An 18,386-nucleotide genomic window follows, 5' to 3' on the forward strand; every position below is an offset into this window, starting at 1 on the left:
GCAATCATTTTTAACGGTTTTCTCTCTTTAGGTTCATGGATTTCCCTTCTCTATGAAATATAAAAGCCATCTGCAGAAGTCGGAGCAAAGAGCCCTCAACATTGTCTCCTATATAGTGGGGCCTAATAACAGGTGAGATAAACTTTGTTCATAGATGTTGGGTGAATTGTTGCTTTGGTAATGCAAATAAATGATTAGGTCTTGTGCAGAGTATAAGATTCTGACTTTTATATAGTGCCTTGAAAAAGTATTCATACCCCTTGAAATTTTCCACATTTTGTCATGTTACAACCAAAAATGTAAATGTATTTTATTGGGATTTTATGTGATAGACCAACACAAAGTGGCGCATAATTGTGAAGTGGAAGGAAAATGATAAATGGTTTTCACTTTTTTTTTACAAATGTGACAAGTGTGGTGTGCATTTGTATTCAGCCTATGAGTCAGTACTTTATAGAACCGCCTTTCACTGCAATTACAACTGCAAATCTTTTTGTGGATGTCTCTACCAGCTTTGCACATCTAGAGAGTGACATTTTTGCCTATTTTTTGCAAAATAGCTCAAACTCTGTCAGATTGGATGGAGAGCGTCTGTGAACAGCAATTTTCAAGTCTTGCCACAGATTCTCAATTGGATTTAGGTCTAGACTTTGACTGGGCCATTCTAACACATGAATATGCTTTGATCTAAACCATTCCCTTGTAGCTCTGGCTGTATGTTTAGGGTCGTTGTCCTTCTGGAAGGTGAACATCCGCCCCAGTCTCAAGTCTTTTGCAGTCTCTAACAGGTTTTCTTCTAAGATTGCCCTGTATTTGGCTCCATCCATCTTCTCATCAACTGATCAGTTTCCCTGTCCCTGCTAAAGAAAAAATAACCCTACAACATGATGCTGCCACCACCATGTTTCACGGTGGGGATGGTGTGTTCAGGGGGATGTGCAGTGTTAGATTCCCACCACACATAGCGTTTTGCCTTTAGGCCAAAAAGTTCAATATTGGTCTCATCTGATCAGAGCCCCTTCTTCCACATGTTTGCTGTGTCCCCCACATGGCTTCTCACAAACTGCAAACAGGACTTCTTATGGCTTTCTTTCAACAATGGCTTTCTTCTTGCCAATCTTCCATAAAGGGCAGATTTGTGGACGCACGACTAATAGTTGTCCTGTGGACAGATTCTCCCACCTGAGCTGTGGATCTCTGCAGATCCTCCAGAGTTCCCATGGGCCTCTTGGCTGCTTCTCTGATGAATGCTCTCCTTGCCCGGCCTGTCAGTTTAGGTGGACGGCCATGTCTTGGTAGGTTGGCAGTTGTGCCATACTCTTTCCATTTTCAGATGATGGATTGAACAGCACCCGTGAGATGCTCAAAGCTTGGAATATTTTATTATAACCTAACCCTGCTGTAAACTTCTCAACTTTATCCCTGACTTGTCTGGTGTGTTCCTTGCCCTTCATAATACTGTTTGTTCACTAAGATTCTCTAACAAACCTGTGAGGGCTTCACAGAACATCGGCATCTATATTGAGATTAAATTACACACAAGTGGACTCTCTTTACTAATTAGGTGACTTCTGAAGGCAATTGGTTCCACTAGATTTTAGTTAGGGGTATCAGAGTAAAGGGGGCTAAATACAAATGCACGACACACTTTTCACATATTTATTTGTAAAACATTTTGAAAACCATTTATTATTTTCTTTTCACTTCACAATTATGTGCCACTTTGCGTTGGTCTATTACATAAAATCCCAATAAAATACATTTTACGTTTTTGGATGTAACATGACAAAATGTGGAAAATATCAAGGGGTATGAAAACTTTCAAGGCAATGTATGTGCAGTGTGGGCTAGAGGAGAAAAACATGTACAGGCGGTCCCTGGGTTACAAACAAAATAGGGGCTGTAGGTTTGATCTTGGATATGGAATTGGCTAAAAGGGCGTGTCCAAAGGGTGGTAATAAACAGCGCATACTCAGACTGGTCTGAGGTGGTAAGTGGGGTCCCCCAAGGCTCATTCCTGGGACCAACCTTGTTCAATTTATTCATAAACCGCATTGAGGTCGGGATCAGTAGTTCGATATCAGTTTTTGCAGATGACACAAAATTGGGCAGGGCAATAACTGCACAGCATGAAGCAGATATCCTACAGAATGACCTGGACAAAATAACGGAGTGGGCAACGACATGGCAAATGAGGTTTAATGTGGAGAAGTGTAAGGTTTTGCACTTGTGGACTAATAACATAAAAGCACAATACACTTTAGGGGGGAACCCTTGGGGGAATCAAAAATGGAGAAGGATCTGGGAGTCTTGGTAGATGATAGACTAGGCAATAGCATGCAATGTCAAGCGGCAGCTGCCAAAGCCAGCAGAATATTAGCATGCATAAAGAAAGGGATGTATTCCAGAGATAAGACTATAATCCTTCCACTTTATAAAACTCTGGTCCGACCGCATCTGGAGTATTCTGTCCAGTTCTGGTTACCAGTCCTCAGAAGGGATGTGTTGGAGCTGGAGAGAGTCCAGAGAAGGGCAACTAAACTGATTAGGGGATTGGAGGATCTTCATTCTGAAGAGCGTCTGCAATCTCTTCATTTATTCTCCCTGGAGAAGAGACGCCTGGGAGGGGACATGATAGCAATTTATAAATATCTCAATGGTGATCTCGGCATAGAAAAAAAGCTATTCAGTTGAAGGGATTGCATGAGGACTCGAGGGCATACATTGCGATTAGAGGAGAAGCGTTTTAACCTCAGGCAACGCGGGGGGTTCTTTACTGTTAGGGCTACAAGATTGTGGAATTCTCTACCACAAGAGGTGGTTTCTGCGGGTAGTATGGTGGCTTTCAAAAGTCTCTTAGACGTACATCTCAAGGATCAGAACATTCAGGGGTATGCGAGATGATTACGGCCACGCACACCTACAGAGGATGAACTGGATGGACTATTGTCTTTATTCAACCTCACCTACTATGTAACTATGAATTTGTTTGCAAGTTGGAACAGGTAATTTTTTTTTAACTCCAGCTCAAAAAATTAATTTTTACATTTTTTGGATAGCATAGGGAAGGGTTAACACCCCTGTAACACTTGTTTTGCTGTTTGTACCCCTGTTCAGAAGATTTCACCTCATTTTCTGTCCCTATGAAAAGTGGATTTTGAAAATTTTGGGTTGTTGTGGGAACAAGGATTGGCAATACAGCTCCAGTGAGACACCTTTTTCCCATGATAACTCCTTCAGGAGTGAAGTTCCCTTCCTAGGGGGAGATTTCCTCTCACTTCCTGTTGTCTCCCTCCGTTTTGTAAGTAGGATGTTTGTAACCCGGGGACCACCTGTATACTGACGGTTACACACTGTGCTTTCTTTTAGTAGTTATTGGTGAGGCTCAGGGTCTGTGCATACAGACTGTACACTTTGCAAGTGCAGTTACTCCAGAGCTTGGAAATGAGGGAAAGCTCTGCTGACTTCCAATGAAAGTGATGGGGTTCCTATGCACAACCGTAAAATAAAAAACTCTGTGTGCAGCAGCTGCTTACATCAAATAAATGTGTCTCCATACTTCTTCAGTACAGTCGAATACTCATTTGTGTTAATGCAAGTGTAAACCCTAATGGAATGACAATTGGGTTACCAAAGCGGCTCTCTTGCCCTGACGGGTGGAGAATACAAGTAAATACCATTTCTCTATCGCTCATTGACAGACGTAGTCTTCTTGATTCTCAAGAGCTGGGTTATGTTGTCTCCGCAGGAGTAGGACTAGGCAGAAAGACAAAACGTTCTGGCTCCACCTTAGGGGCAGTCCCAGGGGGTATATCCTCCCTCTCTCTGCTACAGGGAATCAGTTTTTTTCTGTCTAGTCAGGAGTAAGGACCTAAGTTCCTTGCTGGGATCTTTTGGTCCTGGCAAGATTTTTTTTCTTTAGAAAGAACATTTTTTTTTAGGTAGTTTTTCTCCAGTGTTTTTTTCCTGTGAGATCTTCAAGCAAAAACGCCGGACTGGGCGACACTTGTGGTCACCCCAGCCGGCCTACGAGCGCGCGCAGACCATTGCATTGCGCTTGGTCGGCCGCGACACATTCAAGTAAGTATGCGGGGCCGGGCGACGGGCTGGATGTTGAGATCCAGTGGTCACCCCGGTTTCTGCCTACGAGCGCGTGCAGACCAGAGCTCCGCGCTGGGTCGGCCGCGACGGAGTCCCAGTGGAGGGACTGACCTTGCGAGTTAAAAGTCTCGCTTGGACGCCAGGAACCAGAGAGTCGAGGCGTCCGGAGTGGTCCACAACCCCCCACCCCGGTGGAGAGGGTATTGTGAAGAGAGGGTGCCTGTCGGTTTGGTATGGTGAGTAAACGTTCCCTTTTTTTCTTTCCTCGTTATGAGGCAGTATGAATTATGGGCCCCTCCATACATGGTCAGTATATATCTGACACTAAAAAGTCCCCCTTGTAAATACAGCATGTGTTTGTGGGAAGTGGACTTGGTTTGAGAGCTAACACTCTACCCAGCAGACTGTAATATTACAGCAGACATAGGAGGTATAATCCTACCTTATTTGTAGTGTATCTCCTGTAGATCAATATATCGCCACTTAGCAGAGATGCAGGTGGATGTGCTGGGAAAACGATTTTGGCGGTCCGCCGCCATTTTGCCGTAGACCAAGTGCATGTATGTCCTCAGGTCACGCCGGCCGCCATGTTTTTGGAGTCTTATGTCTCTTGTATGGGGGCGGCCATGTTTCATGAGCCCAGCTACCTCGTGGAGAGCTGGGAACGCCGGAAGGCGTACACAGGGGGCGGAGCCACGTCCTTCTACCCGGGGAAAAAGCAACAGCTCCTTCCAGTCTGTAAAAGACAGACGCTGACTGCAGTTGGTTGGAAACTTCACTGCATCGGTTGGTGAGCCTTGGGGGTCCCTCTCTCTCTCTGTGGGGATCGAGAAGCAGGTACTCTGAGGGGCGCTATTGCGCTAGGGGGAGACACATAAAAAAAAAAAAAAAAAAAAAAGTTTTTTTGTTTTTTCTGGCAAAGGTGTCCTGAATTAACATGGACCCTGCCACTCATGTATCTCCTCCGGATCCCCTCGAGGGGTCTGCAGGATCCTCCAGCACCCCACTGACGATTGAATCATTGTCAGCTATTATGGAAACTTTTGTGTCCCGGGTGGAAGTGGCTTGTCAGGGACAGGGCGCAAGAAAGCGACCCCCGCCTAACCCCTTATTATCTGAAACCTCGGATTCAGACTCTGAGCCTATTTCTGCAGTTACAGGTACTTCATCTGGGATTGGTGTCTCGGGTACTGTCTCTTCAGACAGTGAGGAGGATGTTTCGGCATCAGCCATAGCCAGAGAGGAAGCGTTGGTAAACGCACTCATTGTATCTGTTCAAGAAACCTTAAGATTACAGGGTATTCCGTCGGAAATAGCTGAAACTGAAATCCCTTTTGGGACTAAAAAACGCATCAAAGTGGCGAAGGTTTTTCCATTGCCCAAATGTTTTGGCAATCCAATCGAAGAAGAATGGCGTCTGCCAAAACGCACTTTTACTATTTCTAAACGCATTAACAGGCGTTATCCGTTTGAGGAAACCCTCATTAAGAAATGGACAGAACCACCTGTGGTGGATTCACCAATTGCTAGATTGAATAAAGCCACGGTTATTCCTCTAGAAGACGCTCCGTCTTTTTAAGATCCAGTGGATCGCAAGATAGAAGCTATGTCTCGCACCATGTTTTCCTTGATTGGATCAGCTTTCAGACCTATAATAGCTATTGGTCTGGTTTCGCAGGCTGTAACTGAATGGACCAAGTGGTTACGCCGGGACTTAGAAGAGGTCCCTCAGGCGGTATCAGATTTGTTGGAACAAATGATACAGGGGTTACAGTTTGTGTGTGATGCGGCGTTAGACGCCACTCCATTATTGGCGCGAGCATCAGTCTCAGCAGTGGTTCTCAGGCGTACACTGTGGCTAAAAGGTTGGTTAGCCGACCAAGGTTCCAAAAAAGCATTGGCTAATATCCCCTTTTTAGCAGAGCGTCTATTTGGAGCCAACTTAGATGAGATCATTAAGGATCTCACGGGTGGAAAGAGCACCTTTTTACCGCAAAATTTGAAAGGTAAAGGAACTCGTCAAAGACGAGGGCCTTCTTTTTCTGCTCACAAGAGGTTTTTTCGTCCCGCGGGTGAAAAAATTAAGTCCTCCAAAGCTCCTTCAGGAGGCGTCAGGGGTTGTTGGTCGGGCAAGCAAAAGCCCGCCCCCTCCAGACCTGAAGATAAATCGTCCAAAGCCTGAAGGTGCGCCCCCACCCATAACTGGGGTGGGGGGACGTCTTCGCCGGTTCCCGGATCCATGGCTTTCCAGAATCCCGGACAAGTGGGTTTGCGAAGTCATAAAGTCAGGGCATCAAGGACGCATATCTTCACATTCCCATTTTCGCAGGACATCAGCGGTTTCTACGCTTTTCCGTAGAAGAGAACCACTATCAGTTTGTGGCGTTACCTTTCGGTCTCGCCACGGCTCCTCGGGTCTTCACGAAGGTGTTGGCCCCAATGTTGGCACTACTGCGCCAAAGAGGCATATCGATTCTTGGTTACCTAGACGATCTTCTGCTTCATGCAGAGTCTCCTCAGACCTTGCTACAAAACATAGAAATTACTATGATTTCTTTACAGGAATTCGGGTGGCTGGTGAACCAGCAAAAGTCATTTCTGGTTCCCACCCAGAGGCTCGAATATCTGGGTCTAATTCTAGACACAGTCAGGACAAGAGTTTTCCTTCCGGTAGGGAAACTCCGAAAGATTCAATCAGCAGTCCAGTTGTTACTATCCAACAGCTGGTCTTCCCTTCGGACTTGCATGAGGGTTCTGGGGTTGATGGTGGCTTCCTTCGAAGCAGTCCCATTTGCCCAGTCCCATACCCGAATTCTTCAGCAAGAGATTCTTCTCAGATGGAATCGGAATCCGGAATCCCTGGACAATCAGATCCGATTGAGCAAACAGACCAGAGAGTCTCTGGTCTGGTGGCTTCGGTCTCCGATGCTCAGCCAGGGAAAGTCATTTCTGCCAATATATTGGACGATAGTGACCACGGATGCCAGTCTATCCGGATGGGGAGGAATTCTCGGTCAGTTATCTGTCCAGGGACTTTGGTCCCCGGAAGAATCCAGGTTACCGATAAATGTATTGGAACTAGAGCGATCAGACTTTGTCTGATTCACTGGACCGAGCAGCTCCAGGGCAGCCCGGTTCGGATCCAGTCGGACAATGCCACGGCCGTGGCTTATGTCAATCACCAGGGGGGCACCAAGAGTGTCCGAGCGGCCAAAGAAGTGGCTTGCATTCTTCGCTGGGCGGAACGATTTGTTCCAGCTATCTCTGCGGTGTTCATTCCGGGGGTGGAGAATTGGCAGGCAGATTATCTCAGCCGTCAGACTCTGGATCAGGGGGAATGGTCCCTCCATCCAGACGTTTCCACCAGTTGTGCCTACGGTGGGGCACCCCGGATGTGGATCTGTTGGCATCACGATTCAACAGGAAAGTACAGAGATTCGTGGCTCGCTCCCGCGATCCTCTAGCAGAGACCGCAGACGCACTGATCGCCCCGTGGGGGCAATACCAGCTAATGTATGCCTTCCCTCCTCTCGCGTTACTGCCAAGACTTCTTCGCAGGATAGAGGAGGAAGGAATTCCAGTAATTCTGGTAGCTCCGGACTGGCCTCGTCGAGCTTGGTACGCCGACGTTGTCAGACTGATGGCGGACGTCCCGTGGAGACTTCCTCTCAGGGAGGACCTACTGTCTAAGGGACCGATCTTCCATCCTGCTTTACGATCGCTGGCTTTAACGGCCTGGCTATTGAGACCCAGGTGCTGAAGGACAAGGGATTGTCAGCTTCAGTTATTCCTACTCTAGTTGAAGCAAGGAAAGCGACTTCCAGAAAGATTTATCATCGCACATGGAAGTCCTACATTGCATGGTGTGAACCTTTGGGGTTCCGTCCACGGTCTTATTCGGTTAGTCGAATATTAGCTTTTCTGCAACAAGGGGTTGAGCAGAAACTGGCCTTGAGCACTATCAAGGGTCAGGTCTCAGCTTTAGCTATCTTCTTTCAGAAGCCTTTGGCTACTCATTCCTTGGTGCGGAATTTCATCCAGGGGGTGCGACATCTGGCTCCGCCAGTGCGCGCGCCGTTACCACCCTGGGATCTTAATTTAGTATTGTCGGTTCTTCAGAAACCTCCCTTTGAAGATATTAGGGAGATTCCTCTACCTAAGTTGTCCCAGAAGGTGGCCTTCTTGGTGGCTATCACTTCTGCACGCAGAGTGTCAGAACTGGCCGCTTTATCTTGTCGTTCCCCATATCTGGTGGTTCATAGAGATAAGGTGGTTCTTCGTCCGAATCCATCCTTTCTACCAAAAGTGGTTTCAGAATTTCATCTAAATTAAGAAATTGTATTACCTTCCCTGTGTCCTAAGCCCAGTCATCCTCGGGAGTTTGCTTTACACTCCTTGGATGTGGTCCGGGCGATCAGGGTATACTTAAAAACGACAGACTCGTTTCGCAAGACGGATTCACTTTTTGTGATCCCGGATGGACCCAAAAAGTGGTTGCCTGCATCTGCCGCGACCATTTCCAAATGGATCAGACAGACGGTGGTACAGGCTTATTCTATTAAGGGTCGGGAGCCCCCGTTCCTGTTAAGGCGCACTCCACTCGGGCACTTAGTGCGTCATGGGCCTTTCGCCATCAGGCGTCAGTGGTCCAGGTGAGCAAGGCGGCTACCTGGTCGTCGGTGCATACCTTTACAAAACATTATAAAGTTGATGTAATGGCATCATCTGATGCTGTGTTTGGCCGCAAGGTTTTGCAGGCCGCCATTTGAGGAGACCAGTGGTCTGCCTCGAGGGTTTTTTCCGTTGGAAATTTTTCTTTTGAGTCTCATTCTTTGTTTATAATGAGCCTTTAAAACTTCTAGTTTGGCACCGGTTGGGCCTTCTAGATTGGATTTTGATTTTTGTCAATCCCACCCCTCATTTGTGGCACTGCTTCTGGATGTCCCAGCTCTTGAGAATCAAGAAGACTACGTCTGTCAATGAGCGATAGAGAAAAATGTATTTTTGTAAGATCTTACCGTAAAATCCTTTTCTCTTAAGCTCATTGACAGACGTAGTACCCGCCCCTCTATCATTGAGTTGGGTTGGGTTAAATTCTCTGTTACTGCTTTAGAACAGAACTGATTCCCTGTAGCAGAGAGAGGGAGGATATACCCTCAGGGACTGCCCCTAAGGTGGAGCCAGAACGTTTTGTCTTTCTGCCTAGTCCTACTCCTGCGGAGACAACATAACCCAGCTCTTGAGAATCAAGAAGACTACGTCTGTCAATGAGCTTAAGAGAAAAGGATTTTACGGTAAGATCTTACAAAAATCCATTTATTTATCGGCGTATAACACGCGGCGGCGTATAACATGCGGCGGCGTATAACACGCACCTAAATTTTAGGGCAGAAATTTCAGGAAAAAAGCTGAAATTTAAATTAAACAGCTTTAAAAACTCAGAACATTTTTTTTTTAAATTAAATGTAGTCTTACCAGTGCCCACAAATGTAGCCTCATCAGCGCAGTGTGCTTAAATGCAGCCTCGTCACTGCAGTACCCATACATGCAGCCTTGCCAGTGCTCATACATGCAGCCTCGCCAGCGCCCATAATTGCAGCCTCGCCATCGCCAGTGCCCATACATGCAGCCTTCGCCAGTGCCCATACATGCAGCCTTCGCCAGTGCCCATACATGCAGCCTTCGCCAGTGCCCATACATGCAGCCTTCGCCAGTGCCCATACATGCAGCCTTCGCCAGTGCCCATACATGCAGCCTTCGCCAGTGCCCATAATTGCAGCCTCGCCAGTGCCCATACATGCAGCCTTCGCCAGTGCCCATACATGCAGCCTTCGCCAGTGCCCATACATGCAGCCTTCGCCAGTGCCCATACATGCAGCCTTCGCCAGTGCCCATAATTGCAGCCTCGCCAGTGCCCATACATTCAGCCTCGCCTTCACCAGTGCCCATACATGCAGCCTTCGCCAGTGCCCATACATGCAGCCTTTGCCAGTGTCCATACATGCAGCCTTTGCCAGTGCCCATACATGCAGCCTTTGCCAGTGCCCATACATGCAGCCTTTGCCAGTGCCCATACATGCAGCCTTTGCCAGTGCCCATACATGCAGCCTTTGCCAGCGCCACTATACACAATCACATCGCTTTTAAAAATGTCCAGAAAGCAGCGCCGAGAGGTAGAGGGGGGCGGGCGGCGCCGAGGAGAAGGAAGGACGCGCTCTCATCGGAAGTCCCGGAGCCTATGATTGATGTCGGCATAGGAGGCGGGACTTCCGATGACAGCGCGTCCTTCCTTCTCCTCGGCGCCGCCCACCCCCTTCTACCTCTCGACACTGCTTTCTAGACATTTTTATATCGGCGTAGAACACGCACAGCTGTTATTACAGTTCCAGAGGGGAGACTTAGCCAAGTACAAATGTCCACTGCTGAGTGGTTCTCTTTGGAGTGAACACAAGTTGTTTTTAAAGGCTTGGTCTGTTTTAGACCATGTTTAATATTACTTCCATATTTAGGGTGTGACATGCTGCATGGCCACATACGTAAAGCTCAAACCTCTCTCTTCTGGTGGCAGAACACCACACTTTCTCCATCAGGTCTATTCCTCCATATGTTCTGAGGCTGAGAAAAGCCATTATATCAGTGATTCATTGATCAGTCGGTCTGCAGGCTCCATTCCAAAAAAAATAAAGTGTAAATGCACATTAATCATTAGATAAATGTTGCTGCATTTACAATTTTTTTTGCAAAAGGCAGATTATGGGGTTGATTTACTAAAGGCAACTAGACTGGGCATTTTGCAAAGTGCAGTTGCTCCAGAGCTTAGTAAATTGGATTAATCTTCACTTAGAAAAGATTACCCAATCACTTGCAAGGAGAATGGGGGGAAACAAAATGCATTTTGCTTGCACATTAATGGATGATGGAAGTCAGCAGAACTGCTCATTAACTAAGCTCTGGAGCAACTGAAGTGCAACTGCACTTTGCAAAGTGCACAGTGTATTTGCCTTTAGTGAATCAACCCTTATGTCAATGTAAATGTATAGGTCAGTATAGTATATACCAGTGATGGCGAACCTTGGCACCATAGATGTTTTGGAACTACATTTCCCATGATGCCCAACTACACTGAAGAGTGCATGAGCATCATGGGAAATGTAGTTCCAAAACATCTGGGGTGCCAAGGTTCGCCATCACTGGTATATACTAATATAAATGCTCAATTCTTTTTTTTTTTTATTAACAATGAGGTCATTCATGCAATGGTTTTGCACAGAGCAGCGCTGTTCCTCCTCTTCTTGGGTCCTCTGCTGGTGCTCCTGGCTCCTCCTTGGTTCTGATCAAATCTTATCAGCATTATTCCAGGACTTCAGAGCTGTTGGTGGGCATAGATTAGATGTATGATGGGGGTGTTAAAGAAGCACTACCCCCAACAGGAATTTTCCATTTTATAACCTGACATTTTGCCTCTTGTTTTTTTTTTTTTTTTTCCCAAATTGGTTGGTTGTTGAAAATGATGACATTTTGTTTATACCATAGGGACGTCTTGAAGCTGATGGTGGGGCCGTTCCTGTACACCCTACAGAGGAACATGCTGGCAGTAACAAGGAATACGCCTGCCGCTTTACCTTCCAGGTACATATCAATATTTAACCAGCAATGTCTGTATAACTGCTGCTCAGAGCTGGCAATCCCAAATTCTGAGTTGCTGTTGGTATACCTATTATTATATGGATTTTCAAAATCTCTTTTGGCAGCTGCAGGCTTTCTATGCTTTCAAATAAAGCCGACTATAAATGGGCACAGTTGTTTGTTATCGTCACAATCTGGCACGAATCTGACCATGATATGTGGCGTCTAAATCCGAAGTCCCATGTATTGCCTTTGATGAACATTGCATGGATCAAATTTAGTTGTTTAAGACACATAAACACATACAGAATTAGGCTGGGTTGTCCTCGCTTCGGCAGGACATATACTAAAATTGGAACAATAAAGAATAAGGCTGGGTTTACACTTATTCAAATTGGATGTGGGTTTCCCCGCATCCAATTCGCATGACAAGAGACTGTGACTGGCTCTCAATGGAGCCAGTTCACACATCTCCAGGGCGGCTGCGGAGCGAATTACACCAGGTCCTGTGCGTCTTTGGCTCTGTTTCAGGTCCGAATTCAGGCAAAAGGTCAGGCCTGATTCGTCCCTGAAATGGAGCACGGGGAAGCACCACATAGTTACATAGTTAGTGAGGTTGAAAAAAGACATGAGTCCATCCAGTTCAACCTATGATGTGTGTGTGTGTTTGCTTTTAACCATACATTGTATACCCCTGTATGTTGTGGTCTTTAAGGTGTCCATCCAATAGTTTTTTGAAACTATCAATGCTCCCCACTGATACGACTGCTTGTGGAAGAGAATTCCACATCCTTACCGCTCTTACAGTGAAGAACCCCTTACGCACTTTAAGGTTAAACCGCCTTTCCTCAAGTTTTAGTGAGTGGCCACGTGTCTTATTGTATCTCCTTTCTCTGAATAGACCCCTTCTGTGAGCCGCACGTGAATCAAGTGTGAGCCCAGCCTTACCTGTGCTCATTCAGGTTTAAGGATGGTTGTGGCTTGGGTATGAGCACCTTAGTGTTACTTTAAAACTAGTACAAGTTGTCCTTTTGAAAACCATTTCCTAGTGCACTGATCCTAACTTGTCCTTACTGATTTGTGATTGGCTGCCTCCGCCTTTGAAGTTAATGTTGATAGTCATACACTTAGCAAAGGATGTGTACGTAGATAACAACATGGTCGCTACTTATTTTCAGCTCAGATTCAAATTTGTTACTCCTAAAGTATATGTCTCTGCAAAATAACTAATATCACTTAGTACGTCTCTCCAATACATGCACATTCCCCATGTTGATTTAGCCAGAAAACTAGTGAGCTCCCAACAGCCTGTGCTCCCCTTTCCTCATATTATGGAGAGGGGGAGGTGTTCCGAAATTCTAGCACACTTCCTGTCCTAAAATGACAATGCTACTCCTACATAGATACAATACATTGAGCGTTGTCCCCTTAGGAAATGAAGTGTGTTACTGGTAGGATCACCAAGTTAGCATTAAGGGAAAAAAATAAAAGGAACGCAGCCACTACATGTATGGACTTGTAAGTGCAATATATTACATTTGTGTTGGGTTTAGATACATTTTAAATGACAAGCCCTAAGCTACTGTTCAGCTTACAACATTGGAAATCAGATAAAAAAGTTAGTTAGTTAGGTTTGTGCTATAAAGCTAGGCAAATGAAAAAGGTTCTGTCAGCCTGTCGCTAGCTCAGAAAACATTTTAATAAAATACAATTAGTTGCATATTTAGGTTAAAAAAAGAAACTAAGTCCCATTTAGTTCAACCAATAAAAAACTGGTTTCTACCATTCCCGACAGGTCCTCTTAAAGGCTCTTCTCTTCTGTTCCCTTTTGCAGGAAGCTTTTCCTTTACGCTTCTCACGATGTGACTCTTATTCCTCTCCTTATGGCTTTGGGGATCTTTGACCAGAAGTGGCCTCCATACGCTGCTGATCTGACACTGGAACTCTACCAGCACCGTCCGTCCAAGGCGTGGTTTGCCCGACTCAACTACAATGGGGAGGTAGGTCATGGTCGGTCCCTCTCTCCCTCCCCTTACACTCTCTTCTGTCCCCTCTCTCTGGAATGTAGAGAAGAGATTAGTAGAGTGACTCATCGAAATATTGCAGGTGCAAATTATTTCCTTCCTGTCTCGTTTTTCTCACGGTCGCTCTTTTCTCTCTCTCCTGTCTCTTTCTTTCTCTCTTTTCTCTTTTTTTTTTCTCTCCTTTTCTCTTTCTTTCTCTCTTTCCTAAATTTCCTTTTTCTTGACTTTTAAAAAGGCTTTGACTGATCTTCCTTTTGAAGGAGATCACCTGTTTGTAGCTACCCTGGATGACATCATTAAGGGTCTCACGGGGGGGGGGGGGTGGGGAGTACCTTTCTTCCACAGGCTAGTAAGGGCAAGGACTCTCGTCGTAGACATGGGCCATCTTTCTCAGCTCATAAGAAGTTTTTTCGTCAACCTGGGGCGACTGACAAGGGATCAAAGCCTTACAGGGTGAATTTGGTCCGGCAAGTCAATAGCGGGCTTCTCCAGACCCGCAGACAAGGCTTCTTCAGCCTGAAGGTGCGCCCTCACCTGTATCTGAGGTGGTGGCTTCGTTCTGACGCTTCGGCTGGGCAAATTCTTCCTCCCCTTGTATTGGACAGTGGTTACCACGGATGCCAGCCTGTCTGGGTGGGGAGGCGTCCTCTGCAAAAATTCTTCTCAGGGGTCTGGTCACTGGAAGAGTCCAGAATACTGATCAGTCATCATGAACTCCAAGCGATCACTGTGCCTGGAACAGTGCACGGATCGTCTTCAGGGATGTCCAGTGCGCATTCAATTGGACAATGCCACGGCCGCGGCTTACGTCAATCACCAGGGGGGCACAAGAAGTGTCCTGGTGGCTCTGGAGGTAACCGGCATTCTAAGGTGGGCAGAACATTTCGTTTCATTCCCGGGGTGGAAAACTGGCAGGCTAATTACCTCGGTCGCCAGAAGTTGGACCAAGGGGTGTGGTCCTTTCGTCCGGAGGTGTTTCATCAGTTGTCTCTGATGGGGCACCCCCGAGGTGGATCTCTTGGCTCAACAGAAAGGTGCAGAGGTTTGTGGCACCTCACTGGATCCTCTGGTGGATGCCACAGACAAGTTGGTGGCCCAGTGGGGGTCAGTATCGTCTGATTTTTGCCTTTCCTCCTTTCAAGCTTCTGCCAAGACTTCTTTGCAGGATCGAGGCAGAAGGGATTCTGGTCATCTTAGTGGTGCTGGGCTTAGTATGCCGATTTGGTGTGGCTGGTCTCCGACCTTCCTTGGAAGCTTCCTCTCGGGGAGGATCTGCTGTCCTAAGGGCCAATCTTCCATCCTGCTTTACAGGTGCTGGCTTTGATGGCTTGGCTTTTGAACGGCAGATGCTGAAGGATAGAGGTTTGTCTGAGTCGATGATTCCAACGCTGTTAAAAGCTAAGAAATCTACTTCTTGGAAGGTCTTCCATCGTACTTGGAAGATGTACATTGCGTGGTGTGAGTCTCTTGGGGTTCATCCTCACTGTTTTTCGGTGGCTGGGGTCTTTTTTTTTTTCCAAAACATTTTATTGATATTAAGCACAGTACATAACAATCAAAACAGGCGTAAAGACCGTAATGTGTACAAACCTGTGTCAGAACAGATATCTCAAACATATGCAATAAACAAAATGGTATGAGACCGTGTAACTGTAAACGTTATGGAGGGGTAGGACATTATGGAGATTCTATCATGAAGTTTATCGTCATCATAGGGTCATATAGTAGGAAGTATCCGTGTAGCTATAGAGAACTGGGGTACGTGAGCTGTAGTCGTGTTTCGGCGAGGCCCCCTGAACTCCGACACCCCCTATGGGGAACTTGCTGTGTCGGGGGACAGGGAGCCCACACCATATTTGAGCAAATCCCAGTCATGAGTATTGCGAAGTAGGGATACGTGGCGAGGCAGACAGTAGGAGGTAGTGACCATTAAATGACAGTTGGGGAGCCAGGAGGGGGGGAGAAAGGGGGAAGGAGGGGGAAAGGGCAGGAAGGGAAGGGGGAAGACTTAGGGGACCGCTCCTTATCCCCCCGCCCCTCCCGTACCTCCTAAGTGTTGGATAGATGGAGTACACCCACCTGTGGTGACGTATATTCGGTTGGGGAGATTAGTGGTTAAGTGCTCAATGTTTGAAAGTCGGGCAGTCGGTGGCTCGGATCTTGACCTTCCACAGAGGGTTGAACAGAAACTGGCCCTGAGTACCATCAAGGGCCAGTTGTTGGCCTTGGCGGTCTTTTTTCAACGACCATTGGCCACACACTCCCTGGTGCTTACTTTTCTTCAGGGAGTTCGGCAATTGGATCCTCCAGTGCGGTCTCGGTTGCCACCTTGGGACCTCAATTTGGTGCTCTCAGTCCTCCAGAAGCCTCCTTTTGATAATCTCCAGGAGATTCCCCTGTTACGGTGTCTTAGAAGGTGGCCTTTTTGGTGGCTATCACCTCTGCGCACAGGGTGTTGGAATTGGCGGCGTTATCCTGTCGTTCACCTTACTTGGTGGTTCACAGAGATAAGATGGTTCTTCACAACTGTCCGTTGTTCCTTCCAAAGGTTGTATTTGATTTTCATTTGAATGAAGATATGCTGTTGCTTTCCCTGTGTCCCAGGCCGAAACATCCGAAGGAAATTGCTTTGCATGCCTTGGATGTGTGGTGCATGATTAGGGTATACATGCCAGCTACGGAGTCTTTTAGGAAGTCAGACTCTCTATTTATGCTCACGGATGGGCTTCGGAAAGGGTTGTTCACTTCCTCTGCGACCATTTCCAGATGGATCAGACATATGGTGATTTAGGCCTTTTCCAGCAAGGGTCAGGTTCCTCCTTTCCCTGTCAAGGCGCACTCTACTCGGGTGCTCAGTGCCTCCTGGGCCTTCCGTCATCAGAAGTCAGTGATGCAGGTTTGCAAGGCGGCCACCTGGTCGTCGGTGCACACATTCACAAAGCTCTATAAGGTGGATATGTTAGCATCTGTGGATGTTTTTTTATGGCCCCAAGGTTTTGCAGGCTGCTGTTTAGAGGATCTGGTCCTCTTTAAGGGTGTATTGTTTTTTCATGTGGGCTCCAGTTGTTTTGGTTGAGCTTCTGTTTTCCTGGTTGGCTGTAATTTAGCCTTGGGAATTTCTTTTTCACTGTTCCCACCCCTAATTTTTAACATTGCTTTTGGACGTTCCAATGGTTAAGAAGATCAGGAGCTGTGTCCTTCAATGAACGAAAGAGAAAATGGGATTTTTGACTTGCCATAAAATCCATTTCTCTGATGTTCATTGACAGACACAGCACCCACCCCTCTGTGGAGTTGTAATTCTTCTGACGCTGCTTGTAACAAAACTGAGTACCTATAGCAGAGAGAGGGAGTATACCCCCTGGGACTGCCCATAGGCAAAGCCAGATATTTTTTCTGCCTAGTGTCCTACTCCTGTAGGGGGCAGCATAACCCAATGGTTAAGAACATCAGAAGCTGTGTTCGTCAATGAACATCAGAGAAATGGATTTTACGGTAAATCAAAAATCCCATTTTTTTTTCTTACAAATAAACACACGACACTTTTCAAACCATGCTGGACTATGAAAAAAAAAAATCCCAGGATATTCTGCATACTTGTTGGTCAACATACTTGTTGACCTTTGCTAAAGGGGAGGGAGTGGGGGTGTCCTTTCTCATTGGGTAGCCTAATCTCTTTTGGTTTATTTCACAAAATACCGTGTTTCCCCGAATGTAAGCCCTACCCCGAAAATAAGCCCTAGTTGAAATCCTTGTAAAATCATATAATCTGTGCTGTAAAAGTATTATATAACATCCAGTCCTCCTCCTGGCTGTATGTAACATAATACCTTATTAACAGCGCCGCTGGGCGCTCATGTGACCTGCCGGAGCTCTCCTCCTCCTCCTGGCTGTCATCAATGGCCCCTCCCCCTGCAGTGCTCAAAGCAGGGCTGACGTCAGCCGGGATCCTGGCATCTCCCTCGGCAGTGTTCGGAGCAGGAAAGAAGAACTCCGGCGGGTAAAGCGAGCTCCCAGCAACGCTGTAAATAAGGTATTTTCTATAACATTACATAAAGATACCCACTGAACATTATATAATCCATTTACAAAGCAAATTCAATCATTTTACATGGACTTTACTTAGAGTTTATTTTGGAGATTACAGGGATGTTGACTCCTTTGCTGACAGGGAGGGAGAGGGGGAGAGAAGACGGGACAAATAGGACAGCACCCGAAAATAAGCCCTAACGCATTTTTTGTGCCTAAAATTAATATAAGACCCGGCTTATTTTTGGGGAAACGTGGTATATACTTTCACTCGCAGCAAAACCTCGCTGCTGTATCCATTCCCTCCCCCCGTGCCTCTTCTGCGCCACCTTTCTGAAAGTTCCAACACTTGCGCAGATAACCTGCCAGTCTTTGCCAGACCCCACATACCATTGCACATGCTCGCAGTGCTCATATATGGGCCCCATTTTTTTTTTGCCGGTGACATTTTGGGCACATGTGTCGATGTACAGTACAATGCCCCCTGGGATAGCTGTGACTTAGCAATCCCAGGAGGCAGTGGGGCCTGGCCTAGGCTGAAATGCATAAGTTGCAGCATAAAAAATACCCTAAGGTACATATTTTAATAATTTTGTTTTTCACATT

General features: G+C 46.5%; 1 protein-coding gene across 1 annotated transcript in view; it reads left to right on the forward strand.

Moving 5' to 3' along the window:
• ACP6 (acid phosphatase 6, lysophosphatidic) overlaps positions 1–18,386 on the forward strand; it is a 93,974-nt gene that overhangs the window by 59,214 nt on the left and 16,374 nt on the right. Inside the window, exons 8-10 of the mRNA XM_082245784.1 lie at positions 32–132; positions 11,635–11,730; positions 13,562–13,727. Coding sequence (XP_082101910.1) covers positions 32–132; positions 11,635–11,730; positions 13,562–13,727 — 363 coding nt within the window. The remainder of the gene's footprint in view (positions 1–31; positions 133–11,634; positions 11,731–13,561; positions 13,728–18,386) is intronic.

Source organism: Pelophylax lessonae (genome assembly GCF_965119305.1).
Source record: "Pelophylax lessonae genome assembly, chromosome: 2".
Classification (NCBI taxonomy): domain Eukaryota; kingdom Metazoa; phylum Chordata; class Amphibia; order Anura; family Ranidae; genus Pelophylax; species Pelophylax lessonae.